The sequence below is a fragment of the Halichoerus grypus genome, chromosome 9 (assembly GCF_964656455.1).
Source record: "Halichoerus grypus chromosome 9, mHalGry1.hap1.1, whole genome shotgun sequence".
Classification (NCBI taxonomy): domain Eukaryota; kingdom Metazoa; phylum Chordata; class Mammalia; order Carnivora; family Phocidae; genus Halichoerus; species Halichoerus grypus.
Window position 1 is genome coordinate 18,629,080 of NC_135720.1, and position 20,346 is coordinate 18,649,425.

General features: G+C 33.3%; 1 protein-coding gene across 6 annotated transcripts in view; it reads right to left on the bottom strand.

Annotated features, from left to right (window-relative positions):
- STXBP5 (syntaxin binding protein 5) overlaps positions 1–20,346 on the bottom strand; it is a 182,029-nt gene that overhangs the window by 50,579 nt on the left and 111,104 nt on the right. For 4 of the 6 annotated variants that reach the window (XR_013441060.1, XM_078054604.1, XM_078054603.1 and 1 more), the window contains exons 14-19: positions 20,044–20,084; positions 18,961–19,181; positions 18,024–18,202; positions 12,413–12,538; positions 10,584–10,735; positions 4,017–4,082 (exon numbers count right to left, since the gene is read on the bottom strand). Coding sequence is in view for 5 of the 6 variants with exons in the window: in XM_078054604.1 (XP_077910730.1) it covers positions 4,017–4,082; positions 10,584–10,735; positions 12,413–12,538; positions 18,024–18,202; positions 18,961–19,181; positions 20,044–20,084 (785 nt within the window). In the remaining variant the exon portion in view is untranslated. The remainder of the gene's footprint in view (positions 1–4,016; positions 4,083–10,583; positions 10,736–12,412; positions 12,539–18,023; positions 18,203–18,960; positions 19,182–20,043; positions 20,085–20,346) is intronic. The other 2 variants (XM_078054605.1, XM_078054602.1) reach the window with 1 other exon arrangement.

The following is a 20,346-nucleotide window of genomic DNA, read 5'->3' on the forward strand; positions in this document are numbered from 1 at the left end:
TTCTAGTTGACAACTTTTATTAAATGCTCTGTTCTTCATAATAGCACATTTCAAATGACATCTCACCCATAAATTTTCATAATCTCCTCGCTATAAATCATTTCCCCTCTTTTAAATTCCAATAACCCTTTATCTGTGATATATCTCTTATGATATTCATCACTTAATACCTCATATTTTAAAAAGTTTACACACATGTGCCCTTTTCATTGCACTGCACTTCTAAAAACTGGGCCCCCATTTGATTCATCTTTGCAACTCCTTTGCACTCAGCAGAGTGCTTCTTTGCTGAATGAATAAATTTTCTGATAGAAGCAAATACTTGAAACATAACTGGAAGTAAATAAAAAAGTCTTCCTGTATTTTTTTTTTATCCCAGTGAAAGTACTGAATCTTAATAAAGAAGGTCAAAATTTGACCTTCTCCTCCCCCAGAAAAATCATACTTTCTTTGGCCAAGTGGAAAATATCCTCGAAATCTCTCCATAGACCAAGTAAAACCTGCAACATGGGCAGCATCCATTACTTCTATAATAGTCTTAGAAGATTACTCTTTCAAAACCATGTTGTTTTTGCTAAGTAGCATTTATGGATCCTCATAAATCCTTTATCAAAAAATATCACGTAAGTAATATGGACTCAGTGATATTTTCAGGAATAGAAATGGTTATACTTGTTTTTCAAAGAAGATAACGGTTATAAGAGGTTATAAATATTTTAAAATATCACAGTCACCTCTGATATTAAATAGGCACAGGAATGTAAAAAAATTTATTAATACTTGTTTTAGTTGATGTATTTCATCTTAGAGCAATAGCTACATATCTAAATATGAATATAAAATTATAAAAATGTTTTTTAGTATTTCCAAAAAAAATTTCCAAAATAAGCCATAAACGTAAAGAAAAGATTTATTTTTCCCCTAACTGAAAATGCCTGCCATTGGTCTTCAGAATTTTTGTCAAATTCCAAAAATGCTTTCAGCATATTCCACTTGTATATGTTTACCAAATAATTATGATTAAATAAACATAGAAAATATTTACAGCTTTTTGTTTTTTTCTGGGGTAAATGGTAACTCCTGAAGGCAGCACTTATATTATGGCCTATGTGGCCCTGGGTTTTCTTCAAACCAAAATAACCTAACAAATCTTTTTATCATTTTCACATATGCAAAGGCACACACATTTCTGATGCAGTACTAACACAAAATTCCAATATTATTAAAGTGCTCAGTAAAGCAATCTGAGTTTTTTGAAATACAAAGATCAAATGGAGATAGCAGAAGTTCTTTCTTATGTTAATTCAGGATGCCAGAATTAATATTTTATTTCAGAAAGACTGCTGGTTTATTTAAAAACAAATGGAAAAGCCAAATTATATTCATTACTTGGATTTTCTCAGGATGCTTTTTGAATTGAGCTTTGATACTGATCAGCTAAACTGTTGAGATCACCAATTTTGATTATGGGACTTAAATGCTTTTCAAAAAGTTGCTCTTCATTTGTATTATTATCTTGAATAAACACATTGATTTTGATAAAGGGTGTACGGCTACTTTTCGTTTTTATAATAGTGGTCCTCCTCTTAGTATTTATGAGTGACTCAGTGGAACTCCCAACCCACTTTTATATATTTCTTCTTTCCTCATGATACATTGTTTTCTATTAACTATACTGGTTTTATAATCTATATTGTATCATTTAACTATTTATTTATATCCTACCACACTGCAGAAAGTACTTGAGGCTAGTAATTTAATTACTACTTTCCATGGTTTTAATAACTTGATCACCTTGTGGTTCTTCTGATTCACCTCAAACTTACCCCATCCGTTTTTCTTTTTTGACCATCCTAAATTAGTAGAGTTTGTATGTATTGGTGAGAGGAATGATACTAAATTATTCCTTTATTTCCTTATTAGAATGCTAACAAGAATGAAGGCAAAAAAGTTACAAATGTGCAAAGAGTAAGACAATTGGCCCAAGATGGATAGCAAGAATTACTACTATTTTAAAATGGACAAGCAGTGAAAGACATAGCTTTAAGAATATAGCTTTCCAGAATCTTATTCTAGTTTCTAGTGTATGTTTTAGTACGTATGCATGAGTGACATGTATCTCCTGCTCTGTGAAATATGTTTCATGCACAACTACTATCTACTAAGGTTTGATTTGTTCTTTGTAAAAGCTGTCTTTTCTGATATGCAGGAATGCATATAATTCTTAAGAAAACTCTTGCATCTTTTGGGGCATAATCAAAGACTAAACTAAGTAAGTTAAGAGTTTTTTATCTAAGATCAGAATTTCTGATTTATCAATGATTTTTGCAGTCACAATTTTTACTCTGCAGTTCAAACTCACTGAAACAATAAAATACCTAGTGTCATATAAATTTCTGTATGTTAAAACTACATTGTCCTTTCACATGGATCAAAAAATGTAATATATTTGAAAATGTTCAACAATGTTTGAGTCTGAGAGAAAGGGTTTCTACTTTTATGCACTTTTTATATTATATACTCAAATTTTAATATACTTAAATACTTATCTATAATTACCTCTTGTTGGCTATTCCAAATTGATAGATGTATATACCTATTCATAGTTTGGCTTAGGATAATGAGGAGTATTAATTTATTTGGACTGAGTCTTGTTAAAACACTTTTGATGGTCATTTAATATATTAAAAGATAATTACATGTCCAAATTATCCAGTCTGGCTTTTAGCCTTAACATATTGACAACTGCATTCATACGGCCTTTAGAGAAGGTAAGAAGATCAGAATAGTATTGTAGGCAGATGGACAAAGAACAGCAATAATGAAAAGATACTACAGTTCTGAATTTCAAACTCAGAAATAACTCTAGTTCTGTGAGGTGAGATATACAGTTACTTGCTCCATATTATTCACTCAAACTTTTCTGTACCAATGTTCAGACTTAACATTCGGTGCTAATTACATAATTCCTATAGCTCCATGTTCCATTAATGAGTGAATTTAAATATGAAATTTAAAGATTAAGAAAACCAGAAGGTGGATATATCTTAAGGTATAACTTGTGCAGTATCAGGAAAACGCAATTTCAAAAAGAAAACATCACAAAAATGTTACAGTCCTATGTCTAATAAAATGCTAAACTGAAATATGAGAGAGTAAAGTAAAATGAACTTCTCAATTTTCCCATGCTTATAATAACTTCTGATGTAGTAGAACCAGCTACGGAAGGATCAAAATCTAAGAACCGTGTTACTTTATCCTAAGAACAATCTTTTCAGTCGAAAGCTGATAAATATTCCCAGCCAGAATGATTTAATATGGTAGTTAGAATTGTGAATTCAACTGTAGTAAAGACTGGCAAAGTTTCTATCCACTTAAAATAATAATAAAATTATGATCTTCTTAATCTTAAGGAGATTGAAAAGATATTAAAAATTATGTTCCACTAAAATATTAATATACACATATATCACATAAAGACCTATATTTCATAAACAAAAAAGGACAACTGTTTTAATATAGCTATAAAATTATATCAAATATCACTTTGACCAAAAATAAAAACACATACAATTAGTCTACAATTATTCTGTCTACAGTTACCACTAGATTATAAATGTTCAAAATCTTTGATAATATTTAAATGGACACTATTCAAGAATTAGATCACTATTCTACCAGATGACACCAGGCAAGCCTAGACCAAAGACAAGATTGTAGAATAACCAAACCATTTGATCCAATGGTGAGGAGTAAAATATATTTTCCCCAAAAAAGTATAAATATAAGAAAGCTAAGTAAACAGTTCTATGACTCTTAACAGGTAACAGTTGCGGGATTTTATCTAGTGCATTTCTTTTCACTTAGTGAGAATGCAAAAAATAGTTATCATGTTAAGAATATGTAACATAAAATTCCTTGTGTTATTTTAAATGGTTATCTGTAAAAAGGAATTCTGATACACTGTATTGGTTTTTATAGAATTATAATTATTAATGAAATAAAAAACAAATTACCAGAAGTTGGAGATTTGCAGCGATCCTCTGGGACTACAGTCCCTTCACTAATATCACACAGACCTGCTAAAAAAAACAAACCAGAAACCAAATCACAACACAAATTTATGTAAGTGAAGTCTTATATCCTATTTACAGTACACATTTAATGACTGTCCATTGTTAAAAACCCAGCAGCTGAATAGACTGTACTGGCATTGATACTATGCCCATTAATCTTGAGATAGGAAACAGGAGCACTTTGATACTAAAATACCTCAAAATAATACAGATAGTCATTAGTTAAGCAAAAAGAAAACTTCTAAGAGGTAATTTACTATTCTTCAAGGACATTAGACAGAAAGTAGGACTTTGTTTAAAATCAGTAATTTGAGAGTATATGACAGACTTACTGGATTTCTCTTGAAGGCAAATAAATACCTGGTTGTAAATTTGGTGATTTTTACATCATAGAAACTCTCAACTCACACCTCAAAGTGGTTTCTGCTATGTCTCAAATACCTTCCTTGAATATTTTTAAATAATTAATATTTTCTGCCTCCACATTTGCAATATTTAAAATATTGTACATTACTTACCTTGGAGGACTATACTTCTTAAAAACTATATCACTTATTTTTAAAGAGCTCTAAAGAAATACTTCCTTTTCACAGATTTATATGAATTACATAAAACTAATCTATCTTACAGGATGACCTAGATTCTTAGGAGAAACCATAGCAAGGTATTTTATGCTGTAGACAATTAAATGTAAAATTCCAAAAAAAAAAAAGACATGGCAATACGCAGAGTAAACAATTAGCACAGATATTAAGTTGCTTGGTGACTGGAATGAAAAGAATTCCTGCAAATTCTTTAAAAATTACAAACAAACACACAGCAGGAATTTGGGACAGCTGGGCCACAGACAGAGGGGCTCCCTATTTAGGCCTCAGAAGAAGGTAGCTACAATGTTGACGTACGTGCACATATGACCAGTACCGACTTTTCCAATCCTTTGGTAAAAGACATGATGTCACAATCCAGTCACTAAGAAAGCTTTTACAATAACATTTTCAGAGAACATGGAGTACTGAATTGGATTTATAAGAAGGGTTTTCCATTTTGATTTATATATTATTTTTCTTCACTAGGAAGTTTTCGAATGACAACCAGTAATTTTTTTTTTCTTTTTAACACTTATTAAACTAATGGTTCTGGGGAAAAAAAACCCCAAAACACTAGTTTTTATAGTTCAAAGACGATGGGTGGAATTTTAGGTATGCATTTTCTCTTTGACAAAATACTTGTTTACATAAATGAACTCCTTCTTGATAGAACACTAAAATAGCAGGTCTTTATTTATTTTTTTTTTTTAAGATTTTATTTACTTATTTGACAGAGAGAGACACAGTGAGAGAGGGAACACAAGCAGGGGGAGTGGGAGAGGGAGAAGTAGGCTTCCTGCTGAGCAGGGAGCTTGATGCGGGGCTCGATCCGAGGACCCCGGGATCATGACCTGAGCTGAAGGCAGACGCTTAACGACTGAGCCACCCAGGCACCCCTAAAATAGCAGGTCTTTAAACAGTAGTGATATACAGAAACAACCTAAGTATCCATCAATGGATGCATGGCTAAAGAAAATGTAGAGTATATAATAATGTGGGTGGGGTGTGTGTGTGTGTGTGTGTGTGTATATATATATATATATATACACATATGTGTATATACACACACACAAACATATATACATACATATATACATTCAAACACACAATGGAATATATTCAGCCATAAAATATTTCAATTTTGCCATTCGTGACAACATGGATGGACATTACGTTAAATAGAGTAAGTCAGAGAAAGACAATTACTGTATGATCTCACTTGTATGATATAATGGAATCTAAACCTGCCCCCCCCCAGAAAAAAAACCCCAAAACAAACAAAAAAAAACCAAGCTCACAGATACAGAGAACAAATTGGTGACTGCCGTAGCAGGGTGTGGAGGGTGGGAAAAATAGGTAAAAGGGGTCAAGGGTACAAACTTCCAGTTACAGAATAAATAAGGGATGGAATGTACAGCATAACTATAGTTAAGATGGTGTATTAGATATGTGAAAGCTGCTAAGAGTAGATCTTAAAAGTTCTCATTACAAGGAAAAAAAATTTTTGTAACTATGTAAGATGAGGACTGTTAGACCTACTGTGGTGATCATTTTGCAATGCATACAAATATCAAATCAGTATTTGAAACTAATATAATGATTATATATGCCAATTATACCTCAATAATAAATACTAGTGATAGTATACTCAAGTACTACAGTGAGCCCAGTACTGAATAAAAATAATCAATTTTGAAATTTTAAGCCTTCCATCTGGCTCAGGGTAAAAGTCAAGTCCAACCCTACATGAGTGATTGATGTATATCATCCTATGGTTTATACTATGTGGCTATGGTATATGGTTTATGATTTCTAGCTACAAATATCTTTTTGGGTCTTTGCCATCAAACGTAGTAGTTACCCCTTACGGATAAAAAGCATACCTTCTTTTTCACATGTTTAAGTAGGAAGCTTAATTTACTACTTAAAATGTTCAACAAAGCATAATCATATGTTATTCAACATAATATATCTACTGAGGTACATTACATCAAAGTTCATGTTAGGCTACAAATTGACCCACTGGATACCATGGTTTAATCCAGGGGTTGGCAAACCTGATCGGTTTTGAGGCCAGCTAAGCAAATAAACATGATGCTGTTCTAATTAAACTGTACTGGCAAAACCTGGCAGTGGGCCAGTTTTGGCTCAGGGCCAGCAGTTTGCTGACTCCTGGTTTAATCAATCTTGCAATTGTCAAAATGACTAGGTCACTTCCATCTGCTTAGTTCATAAAAGATATACATGGAATTCTTTATTAAGTATCTGATTAACTTCAGGAAACATGTCAACAGGCTGCTATGAGCCATCAATGTAGTTATGAGATTAAAAAAGTAACACCGATTTTGGTACAATTTACTTTCAGTGGATTCCTGCTGACTTCAATTGATGACTCTATTTTCAGTATGCATACAAGGCATTTCAATATGCACACAAATCATTCTAGAATTTTGACTGATTTGTACATCAAATTTACTGATCTGACCTTTATCAGCTTGGGTACTGTTTACAAATTCTCTTGATATGTTTTTATTACTTTATCACTTTTTATTACCAAGGTCTGCCTTACATACATAATATAGCTTAGATTTTCATTTCTCTTAATTAGTTTTCATAATTTCCAGAAAGAGAAATCATTCCTCTTAATGGAGGGTTGAGAAACAAAGTTATTTAGTCTATATTCTGTTTTTCAACTATCATTTCAAATGATCCTTAGAGTCCTAATCCTTCTTTAATTATATTTTCACTGAAACCAAACATTTTGCTATCCCATTTTTTGAAGACCAGCCTATATTCAACACAGTACTTAATGATTTATGCACACTTATGCACCCTTGATTATATCCCTCATTTCTTATATAGTGTGTTTTGTTTCTTATAATACACACAAACACACAGAAATATCAACTAGTATTACTAGGCTCAATAGCTATTTCTATTTTTCTATTCTACTGAATATATTGAAGACTTGAAATTAATTGCAATTGTATAGCCCAAATCTTCATTTTTAGAGCCACTTCTCTGTAATTTTAGAAAATATCTTTCCTAAAGTCATGCACAGCTCTGTCCCTCTAATTTCCTTCTTCATAATTATCAACTTCCAAGACTAAGTTTCTTTTCATGGGTGTATCACTCTCACATCATTAAGAAGATCTTATTTGGGGTTTAGAATTATATTCAGAATAGAAATTTCCCTTTTGTGTCCTTCACGGAGTGAAAAAGTGGTCAGCAAAACAAGACACATATTATCATGTTTCACTTTTGTTATAATTAAGACTTTCAGCAAGCAGATATACAGGTAATTGAAATACTTTATCACTAGTTGTCCCAGTAACAGTCTCATAATTTTTATTATGAAAACACTGTACACATTTTAGTTATGGGTTCAACTGTATTTTAATACAGCTGTAAAACACAAACAGTAATGTTTATAAAATAATTTCATGAGTAACACCTCACTCTTTATGAAAACATATTAGAATCTACTAGTAGTAAAAACATTTCTCCAAGCTAATCTTTAAAAAAGATAAGAATTTGGTGGTATTTGGGCTACATTTCCAAAACATATTATAAAATACACACTTCTGCAAGAATATCCTTTTTATCAATGCAATTAAAGAATTTTAGTACCAATTATTTTATATTTAATTTTATTTGAAACATAATTATATTTTAGAATTAAGGCACAAATATTCCCAAAATGTTAAAGAGCATTTAAAAATAACTTTCTTTTAATTTTTATTTAAGACACAATCAAATATTGTTACAAGTGAGCATAATATCTTAAACTGATAAAGGAAAACTCAAACAGTTCTCCTCTGCCTAAACATCTAACTCTTCAATACAAAATAAAGCAAATAATAATATAAATAATATTATGAGATTTACTACAGGATAGAGAATGCAATAAAATTTAAGAAAAAAATATTTTTGAAATCACATGGTAAAATTGGTCTCTATCCTAAGCATAGGTATTTAATTTCTAGCAATTTTATGAAACTATTATGTATCAAGGAAAGAGAAATTAATTTTTGGAGCAATAAAGTTTTTACACAGGTTTGTGGTAAAATTGCTAAAAGTACTTGTCTCCTCTTTCATGACAATGTTTTAACTGTCTAACACTAAATATTAGTTTCCTTTGCTTTATAAAGAAACTGGATTGGGACACAAACATTTCAATAGCTGTTTTCATATACACAGGATGATTAATTTAGGAATGAGTATGCCATTTTAGATATATAATGTTTTAATAAGCTCTTTTAAAAATAAATGAGAAAGGGGCGCCTGGGTGGCTCAGTTGGTTAAGTGACTGCCTTTGGCTCAGGTCATGATCTCAGGGTCCTGGGATCGAGCCCCGCATCGGGCTCCCTGCTCCGCAGGAAGCCTGCTTCTCCCTCTCCCACTCGCCCTGCTTGTGTTCCCTCTCTCGCTGTCTCTCTCTCTGTCAAATAAATAAAATAAATAAATAAATAAATGAGAAAAAATGATTTTACAGACAACAAACAAACATGCCATGACTTTACTGACATGGAATAACTTACTTAAAGAAGAACGGAGTTTTTTCACAGATTCAGAATATAAGCTAGAAAGGCCGCACATGCAAGAAGTCACAGTCAGCATGCCTTAGTGAAGCAATGAAAAGCGAAGGGGAAAAAAAGGAGACAAAGGTACTAGAATGGTATGGTTGGGACAATTTCTGAAGATAAAACATGACAAAATGATCACACACGAAAACAAAAATGGAAAAGAAAATTCAAGCATCAAGCCAAAGTGATAGTAAGGTCTATATCCCACCACCTTTTTTTTTTCTTCTCTCATAAATTGTGATACAGGTAATATTAGCTAATTATGCCATGAGAGCAAATGAGAAATGAATGTCAGAGAGAATTTAAGATCAGAGAGACTGAGTTATAAGTATAGATCAGAGCTTCCCAGTGTTTCACTGCACACTGGCGTTCTGCAAATGGGCTGAGTCTGCCCAAGATAGGGTTCCCCTCAATCCCTCAATCCCTGGTCCAGCTGAACAGGTCCTGAGGAGACTGGAGCCTGCGGCCAGTAACTGCTGCAGGCCTCACTAATATACCCCTATGTACCAGAGATCCAATGCCATGAGGTTTAAAATAAAAAAAAAAAAGGTGAGGCGTACTGGTAAAGACCACCAACTAGACATATTAAAACATTTAAAATTAAGACTAACTGGATGCCCAGGTGGCTCAGTCAGTTAAGTGTCTGCCTTCGGCTCAGGTCATGATCCCGGGGTCCTGGGATGGAGCCCAATATCTGGGCTCCCTGCTCAGCGGAGAGTCTGCTTCTCCCTCCCCCCTTTGCCCCTCCCCGCCATGTTCTCTCTCAAATAAATAAAATCTTTTTAAAAAATTAAAAAATAATATAAAATTAAGACTAATTACCTAGCAAACATAAAAGAATGCTATAAAGAAAATTCTTAATGGATCTGGGTTTGCATTGAATCAAGGCTATCTAAAAACACTGTATTTTCTTATAATTCAAATTCACTTTTGCATTTACATTTTTTTCTCACATGGGAAATGATCCCTTTAAATAACATAGTTGGAACAACGAATTTTTGGTCTTACAATACCAAACAATAAAAGGGGCAAAACTTTGAAATTAACTTTTATTCCATAAAAATGGGATAAATTTTCATCCCATTATAATTTAGCTGAAGAAACTTGCCACTGTGGTTCTTTCCCAATGTTAATTAAAATCCTAGGATATTAAAAACAAAAGCAAAATCTAATAACAACACAAAACAAAGAAGGCTCAAATCTTTTACTAGTTTTGACAGTTTACACATATAGACTAAGTCAGACAAGCTATTTATCTAACTGAAGTATTTATATTCACAGAAGTAACTCAGTATTTATAGAAATCCTAAAACTCAGGATTGTTTTCTTTATACCTCCTGAAGGTTGTCGAGATTTACGAGGAGACCGGGGTTCTCTCCGATAAGGATCATTGGAGCCATATAATTCAATAGTGCCCAGGTTGAGGAGTACTGCTTTCTGGAGGTAGTCTACCATTGCAATGCCATTACAGTTGCCAAAAACTACCCTGGGATTAGGAAAAGAGCACACATTTTAGTACAAATAAGTAATTATAAGGAAATGTAGTCTATAAGGCTGAAAAGAAGGAGGATGGGTTTTCAGAAAATTCCTCTTTGCAGCTAAAGACTATCAGAGACATGGAAATACAGGTTACATATGCCTTCTCATGGAACTACGCAGATCTTCTGCAGACATTAATGATTAAAAATCGGTATCATTAAAAAAATATTGGCATAGGAAGTGAAACTTGATCACAGACATAAATCTCCATCCTAGGAAATGTGACGTCTATTTTTCTGACTTAAGGGCATTTCAAGCAGCTCAAGGGAAGACATTCTCTTCCACTAGGGAAGTGGGGGATTATATCTCTGGGAAAATTTTGGTAATCTAAACAGTCAAGAATAAAAAGTAGAAAGCATAAATCTTGGAGGTCTCCCTCTGGAGTACTCCAAATACCTTCCCAATTATGAGTCAGGAACTACAAACCAAGCAACTATGAATAAAGGGATTTGACTTTTAAGATGTCTTAAGCCAGAAGATGAAAACTGAAATGTACAGAAGGACTCTGTAAGTAATACAAACAGGCCAGATAAGGACTTTAGATAACCCTTCTAAAGAGGGAAAGTTTCAATTCCATTCATGCTGACCACTGCCAAGCAGGATTGGAGACAATGGGCCAGGTAATCAGATTTTTCAGTTAAAGTTCTAAATATGGATTTCACATTAAATAATCTTGGCAGCTAGTTCAAATATTAAAAACATATAAGGAGGAGCTAAATAAACTGTTAACTGTGAGTCCATGAACCTGTGATCAACTGATTTGCAACTTCCTTTGAAATTTCCTACTGGTTCTTTTTCTTATTCCCTCTTTCCTTATGGTTGTGGGCAGTGAAATATTAAAAGAGAGAAGGTTTGTGTTCTTACACTGTGGGGCAGCAAATGAAAGACATTGAGAGATGACGATCTCAGGCTATAGCCAGTCTTAGCTGGGAATACAACTATAAGAGACAGAGTGAGTGGTTACAGCTCCAGGAGGAAGAAGAAAGATGAATGAGTCCCTAAGGCTAGCATAAAAGAAGAAGACGGTGACCCACAACCGATAAATAGCCCTGGGACTAAATAGTGCATGATTCTCTTATACCACAATGCTGATTTTTAAAACAAACAAAAATACTTTGTAAGTCTACCAAATTATAATAAAAAAGTATGTATAATGCTCAATATTTAAAGGTATGAATTGATGATACAACTGTAGTATAAATACTTTACCAAACTATTACTACGCCTTTATAATTTATACAAGTGAATTTTGGAAGTAGAAAGAAGAAATTACATAGCTCTGGTTCAACATTCACAGAATTAGCTTAGAATAAAGTCTTCTGAGTTGATGCTGTGAGACCTCCGTTATACTGAGCACTAATAAGGAAATCATTTCTGAGAGTATATCCAGGAGAGGACATACTGACCTTAAACCTTTATCTCAATTCATTGGGAAGCACTATAAGTGTATCCAGAGTAAATTATTCAGAACAGAATTATTTTCCAAATAAACACTAATTCTGATCTGAAGTTAAAGATATACAACTTTTTAATTGATGCTATAATAAAGATCATCCTATTTTTAAAAATAAAAAAATGTGCGGAATACTATGAACAGACTGAGAAACACATAAATTATACTTACAATCCATATGAAGAATTGACTGCCAAGCTGGTTATTTGTTGTGGTGGTTCTCCACCCACCCACACCAACTGAATAACTAGTTCTGTCTGATAACCTGGAGACTGCTTAAGTGGTGAATTTTTAACTCTGTAATAAAGGAAAACATATTACCTTTTAACCCATCTTCATGTATCTTATTAACTTATGTAATTATAAAGTCATGCATAAATAACTATACACAAAGTAACTTTATATATGAAATTGTATTAAATATACAAAAATGAAAACTGAATCCTGTTCTCTACAGGCATTTAATCTAGCTGGAAACAAAACATGTACATAAATAACAAAAATAAGAAATCACATATAAGTTCCCATTATAAATTGGGGGGTTGGAAGTAGGGAGGGAGAAAAAGAGAATGGATAGGAAGGGGAGGGAGGAATGGAGAGAAGAATGAAGAGAATGAGAAGCCCAAGATTTAAGAAGAGGAAGAAAAAAATCAAGTTAGAAAAAAAAATGCAAGTTAGAAAAGTAGACTTAAATATATGGTGTAAGAAAATGAAAAGTGGCCCAAAACATAATGAGTTAAAAAAAAATATGAGAAATTTATTTTTGGGTGCATGACACTTTCACTATTAAAAAAATGTACTCTTTGAATTGATAGTAATTTTGATTATAGACTCTTTCCCCAATAATTGCTGAATAGGTGCTCAAAATATATTGCTTTTGCAAACATATGCAAACAAAAAGTAGGAAACCCATAATCAAGGATTAACAAGTGTGTAAGTTTGCTCACAGTGGAGGCAAGTGTAGTAACTGAGAAATCAATATAACAAGATAGGCATAGGTCAGACTTTAGAGGGTCTTCAAGGCCTGGCTGCAAAGGTCTGATGTTGGTAGAAAGAACTGAGGGCTTTTGAAAAACTACAGCAAAGTTTAAGTCCTGGCTCTGCCATTTTCCAGGTGTCTTCTTATCTAAAAAAGTGGCAATATTACTACCTAATCACAGTAGGAGTGCCTATGAAAGAGCTCTCAATGGTCAATTTACACAAAATATATTTTCATTATTTTAAGGAATTAAAAGCCAATTAAGGTTTATAAGAAATACTCTGGAAAGATTAATTTGGTGGAGGTTTGCAAGATGAGGTAGAATAGGAGAACAATTAAGAAGTGCCTGTAATTATGTAAAACAATAAGAAAAAGGTAGATTTGAAACACATTATGAAGTAAGAATCAAAAATGCTTCTAAACTTCATGAAGGCACAAACCTTGCAGTTACTTTTAACACTCTAGTACAGGGGAGGTACTCAATATTTGAATGAATGAATGAGCTGAAGGGTCATTAGAGGAAGATCGGGGAGAAAAATTAGACAGTCATTCTAAGTTAAGAAGAGAAAGAGAGAGAAAGAGAGAGAAAGAAAAAGATAGAGAGAAAGAGAGAAAGATAAAAAAAAAGAAAAAAGAAAACTGTCAGGATGAAGAGCTAGTTTTGCAGGAATATGTGGTTTTCAAGTGAACTACTCAGCAAAAAGATAAATGTATTCCCAAACTCACTTTATTGAATAAATTCATACAAATTTTTTATTAGTTAAACTTGTTATGTACATATTAGGGGGAGTGAAGGGAGAGGCTTATAAGAATGTGAGACTTTCTAAGGAATACAACCACTTATTTTTTTAAAAGATTTATTTATTAATTTTTTTATTTATTTGACAGAGAGAAAGAAAGAGAATGTGTGCACCAGCGCAAGGGAGCACACAAGCGGGGGGAGAGGCAGAGGATGAGGGAGAAGCAGGCTCCCCACTGAGCAGCGAGCCTGACCTGAGCCAAAGGCAGGCACTTAACCGACTGAGCCACCCAGGCACCCTGGAATACAGCCACTTAGATACAACACCTGTAATACTTGTCTCAGGAAACTTTAAGTGGATTTGGAAGATAAAATTTTCCTTTTTTAATTTATTAATTAAATCAATTAAAATTAAGGGGCACCTGGGTGGCTCAGTCGGTTAAGCGGCTGCCTTCGGCTCAGGTCATGTTCTCAGGGTCCTGGGATCGAGCCCCACATTGGGCTCCCTGCTCCGCAGGAAGCCTGCTTCTCCCTCTCCCACTCCCCTGCTTGTGTTCCCTCTCTCACTGTGTCTCTGTCAAATAAATAAATAAAATCCTTAAAAAAAAAATCAATTAAAATTAAATTGAGTAGTGTATTTCTGTGTGTGACTACTTTTACTATTAAAAAAATTTTACTTTGACTTTAAGGTAAAAACATTTTTGATTGCTCAGACTCTTTCTCTAATAATCGCTCTTGTAAAACTTATGCAAAGCCCGCTTACTTCAATAATTCTTAAGGTTCTGCTCTGGAGTGATAGTGTCATGAAAGAAGGATAGCAGGAAGACTACTCAATGTTAAATCTGACACCAAACTCAGAAGTATGGATGCTTTTGAGTCATTTAGTTGGTACTTCTAGTGAGGAAGACCATGACACCTGACCAAATGTGTTGTCCAAATTTTAGGGTAAACATTAGGGTACTCCAAATACGAACTGAGTTACAGTCATTTCATGCCAAGTCTGAAAGGCAGCACACTCAGAACTGTATGTTGGCTGAGCAGAAGTTCTGTTTTTTCCTCAGGGAAATACCACTAATCAGTGGCAGCTGTCCATCTCAAGAGACAGAAATGAAAACTGAGTGTTCTTCTGAAAAGAAGAGTCTGACTGTGTTATTTTCTCCTTACATGAATTAGGTTAAGGTTCAAAGAAATGTCCACCTTCTTTTGGCATATTTAACATGCACATTAGATTAGAGCAGGAACAAGCATTCAAGGAAAATATTAGAAGTGCGTATATGGACAAATTTAAAACTTCAGTGATGAAGACACACAGAACTCATGGGGGGCGCCTGGGTGGCTCAGTTGGTTAAGCGGCTGCCTTCAGGCTCAGGTCATGATCTCAGGGTTCTGGGATCCAGTTCTGCATCTAGCTCCCTGCTCAGCAGGGAGCCTGCTTCTCCCTCTCCCTCTGCCACTCCCCCTGCTTGTGCTCTCTTGTTTTCTCTATCAAATAAATAAATAAAATTAAAAAAAAAAAAAGAACTCATGGAATTCTTAATTTACTTAGTAAGAAGAAACAAAAAAAAAGTTCTTCAGCAAAAATAAGCCAGCCAAGCCTGCTGCATAATCCCCAATTGGTAAAAAACTAGAAACTGGATCAAGAAATGACAGGATAGGTTAAAAATGCAAAATGGGGGATGGGTGGGCATAATGTTTTATGTGTACAATGTTTACATGCAAATTATTTTAATGTTTTTAGTAAATGTAAATTAAGGTTTTACTTTTTAAAGACAAGGGGCTGAACCTTTATAAAAAGCTTCATAATTTAATAAAAACAAACAAAAAAACTCCGTAATTTGTACAAATGCATTTTTAAACATATGTTTGGAGGCTTTGCAGTTTCAAAATGTTTGTCTGTTTGGACAAATAAACTGCAAAAGCCCAATTAAGATACTTAAAAACATAAAACTTTACTGGTAAAAAGAATAAATCACATAGCTGCTTTTAAAATGTTTCTTCAAAGGAATAATTACATATGAAAGCATTCTGTATAAAAAAACCCTCAGTACTAGTTATTTTAATATCAATTTGGTTATATTTCTGACATTTAAAAATTGGTTTTTGGGACTGTGGACTAAAACAATGTGAAGTTAATAAATAACTGTATTTACCAGAAAACTATTAAGAAGGAAAAAAATGAGGTATAACTCAAATTGTCTGTGATTAAAAAGTCACTGGTGAATATCAATTTTAGACAAAAAAATCTCAAAACTTTGCCACCGAAGATATGTCACTAAAATAAACGTCAAACACAAACTGTTCTTCATAGGCTATAAGACGTAAATTTAACAAAAGGCTGGAGAAAAATACACATTAAAATAAAAAAAAATCAGAAGAGCATTAATGAAATTTTACAAATTTAAGTTTAAAGCAAAGTAGTACTGAATAAGTAACAGAAGAGAAGAAGGCAGAATTCTGTATTTTCAAGTTTCATTCTAGCTAAACGTGCCAGAACTGTTGCAAACAGAGGGGTGTGTATGTATGTACATGAGAGAGACAAAATAAAACCTTGAGACCTTTCTGAGGAATGTAGTTGCTTAATCTCAATACTTACATTTTTTAGATCAGATCAGAATTTCTCATTGTTGGTACCAATGGCATTCTGACCTGGGAAGTTCTTTGTTGTGGGGCACTGTTCTGTGCACTTGAGCATCATCCCTGGCCCCTATGCACGAGATACCAGAAGCACCCTATTCCTACTGTTGCGACAACTAATAACGTCTCCAGATATTGCCAAATAAATAGGGAGGAGCAAAATCATCCCTGTTTGAGAAATACTAATATAGAACATACAACCTCAAATTTATATAAACATATAAAGGTTTATTTTCTAAAAAGTCTATACTTTTTGGGGTGCCTGGGTGGTTCAGTCATTTAAGCAGCTGCCTTCAGCTAAGGTCCTGGTCCTGGGGTCCTGGGATCAAGCCCCGTGTCAGGCTCCCTGCTCAGGATCCCTTCTTTGATCTTTGTTATTTCTTCCTCTGCCTCTCCCCTTCCCCAACTGGTGCTCCTCACACTCTAATAAATAAATAAAAATCTTCAAAAACATAAAGTCTATATTTTTTAAATGATTATGATATAAAAAAATCTGCCGTATCTTTGTGGGTGATTGCCATGCAATTTTAGTTACACAGGCATTCTCCACAGCAATCCTTTAATTATTCACCAAGAGAAGTGACTCTAGCAGATCTAAAACAAAACCAGGACAAACCCTGGTTCTTCTAACAAATGCAAATTTTCTCTCACCAGGCCTCTCTACCTTGAACCTACTAATCTGGCTTTTGCTCAACTCTTGTACTGAATTTCTTTGACATTTTCGATAACCACGTTTCCAGTCATTACCCTAATTGACTTCTCTGTAAATGTAATTAATCACAGTCTTCATAAAATTTTTCAGTGATCTTAGCTCTTTCCTCACTGTTTCATTTCTCTGCCATATTTAAGGCTCATACCCATTAAAAAAAAAATCTAACAACTCAATAATATAAATTAGATAGAAAAAAAGGAAAAGAAAGCTATATCCAATTTATTCCTGTATAAAAGCAAACTGTATTCAAATCTGGAATGCTACGATAAAGGCATTTAAATAATGATACTGCTGTGCTAGAGAAGATTCAGAAAGATGAGAAAATGATTAAAAAAATGACTGAATCTCTAGAGACCAAAAAACCAGAATTTTCAGAGTGGTAGAAAGCAGTCTACATATACATTTGATCTACATCTGAATCCAGACTAGAAAATATCCATGGATTTGGAAGATTGAGCTACATATACAGAAAAGATCCATGCTTTTCTACCAGTATGTTTAAAGATCAAATCTTAGCACTTTAAAGATAAAAATCACGAATTCAATCATACTCCTCTTGATGCCACAGAAAAATGAGTTAGATTAACCACAGCAAAACAGAGAAAGAAATGATCTTATGTCATTTTTCTCTATCACAGGAAAATATTACTGTAAAAAGCTTATAGTTTATCTATATTAAAAAATAATTCTAAAATATCTGTATTTTTTAATAACTTACTTTAAACAAGGGACATTATCACGAAGCCCATCAGATGAACTGCTACTGGTAGAAGGATGAGACTGAGGAGGAATGGGCTGAGGAGTGGCGCCCCCAACTGGTGTTGGCAAAGGCGGTGCCTGTTCGCCCTCTGGGGATTCCACATCATTTATCTCATATAACAATCGAACTTCAAGCATCTGTTGTAAAAGAAAGACAGTTCACCTACTTTTAATAATTATTCATTTCATACAGTTTATACATACACCCACATATGCTTCAGTGGGAACATTTTTATTATTTTTTTAAAGAAACACTTTCCTTTTTTTTTTTTTTTAAAAGATTTTTATTTACTTATTCAACAGAGAGAGAGAGACAGAGAGAGAGCCAAGTGTGCACAAGCAGGGAGAGGGGCAGAGAGAGAGGGAGAAGCAGGTTCCCCGCGGAGCAGGGAGCCCTATGCGGGGCTCCATCCCAGAACCCTGGGATGATGACCTGAGCCTAAGGCAGATGCTTAACTGACTGAGCCACCCAGGCACCCTGGGAACAACATTTTTAAAGGTAAAAACGTAACAAGATTTCTAAAGGTAAAGATTTAGCAAAGAAAAAACATGTTTCTGACTCAGCTTTTTAAAAATGATTGTGTGTATGTATGCGAGAACACACACATACAATGATTTTAGAATTTACAGCATTCCTATTAATACCAAATTAGAGTATGCTTATATTCATATTAACTTTCCTTAAATGAAATATATAGTATATATAAGGATTTAAATTTAAATGCTCACTAAAAAGATATGGAAAAGTATGCTATTTTCCACAAAAGATAGATGGCAATGTAAACACTTAAGTGTTCTTAAAAATTCTAGATAAAACTGACTCCAGATAATCTAAATAATTCAAAAATTTTAAAATGTGAGACATCTGACACTGAAAATAATTAAGAGACTATTACCGGAATGACTTCTGTAATCACTTCTTGTTTGCTGAATCTATAAATAATAACATGAGCTGAAACTCCGGCTATGCACAGCATTCTACTTTCTGGACACCAGGAGATGATCTGAATGGCATACGGATCTTCATCTACAATGTCTGTGTTTGGCCTGTCATCTTTATTTCTTGACTTTTCAAATACTTTAGATGTCTTTAGTTTATATAATACTTGTAGAGTTACTAGAAAAAAACATAATATATGTTAGATACTTTAGTACAAATAGAACAAATATAAAATAATATGTAATCAGACATATTATCTAAGGAAAACAGCCTATATTTATTTGAACCATGTTTTTATTTCCAGGTCTGCATTTCTCTATTACACTTTTAGATAATGCAATCACTGTACCTATTGACCAAAAAGATTGTATTCATTAAAAAAAAGAAAACACGCATCATGATGATGAATTTGGTTAACCTGAAAAAAGTGATGAAAAGATTTTGTAAAAAAAAAGTATAAATATAATGAAAATAATAAAGAACATATTTGCTTTCTGAAAGATTTTCTACTTATTTTCTCTATAAGAGGTACTACTACTATCTCACACTTCTACGTGATGAAACACAAAATATCCTGAGTTAACTGGATTCTCACTGCTTACTATGTATGTTTTGCAAGCCATGACAATTCAAAGCATCCTTTCCTTTTTTGCTATTGTGTAGCCACCATATATATATTCCACAAAGACAGCACAAATTACTGTTAGCTTAGAATCAGGCATTAAAATTATTCTACAAATTTCTGTTGATTTGAAATATATTCCCTCTCTTATCTCTGAGTTAAAGAGAAAGTTTGAGGAAATTTTGAACAAAGGATTTGATTACTTCTATTGAGAATCATTCTTAATTTACTAGTTAATATCCTTAAAAATATCTTACATCTATTAGAAATTCTCCAACTCATGTACTTGATAAATCATGTATTAAATTTATAGCCTCCAAATTTTGAATTAAATGTTGGTTACACAATTATTATAAAACAGGTTGTATAGAAGAAATGATTGTATAACATGTAACAAATAATATTCAAAATACTTACTTGCAGAAGCATCCCAGAACTTAACTGACCCATCAGCATGCCTATGAAAAGCAAATGAGTTAAAATTGTGAAGAAAAAAAAGAAAAAAAATCATCACACTTTTTTCTTTCTTTGAAGTATACTGTTATTTGAAAAGATAGCAACCAAATGAAGAAAGGTAAAATTCAGGGTAAGTTGGCAGGTTCTAGACAATAACATTTCTTAATACATTATAGCATAAAGGAAAGCACTACTTGCCCAATTAATTAATGTTCATGTAGTCTTAATTATATTTAGCTATTAGTGATTTAGTGGCAAAACAGG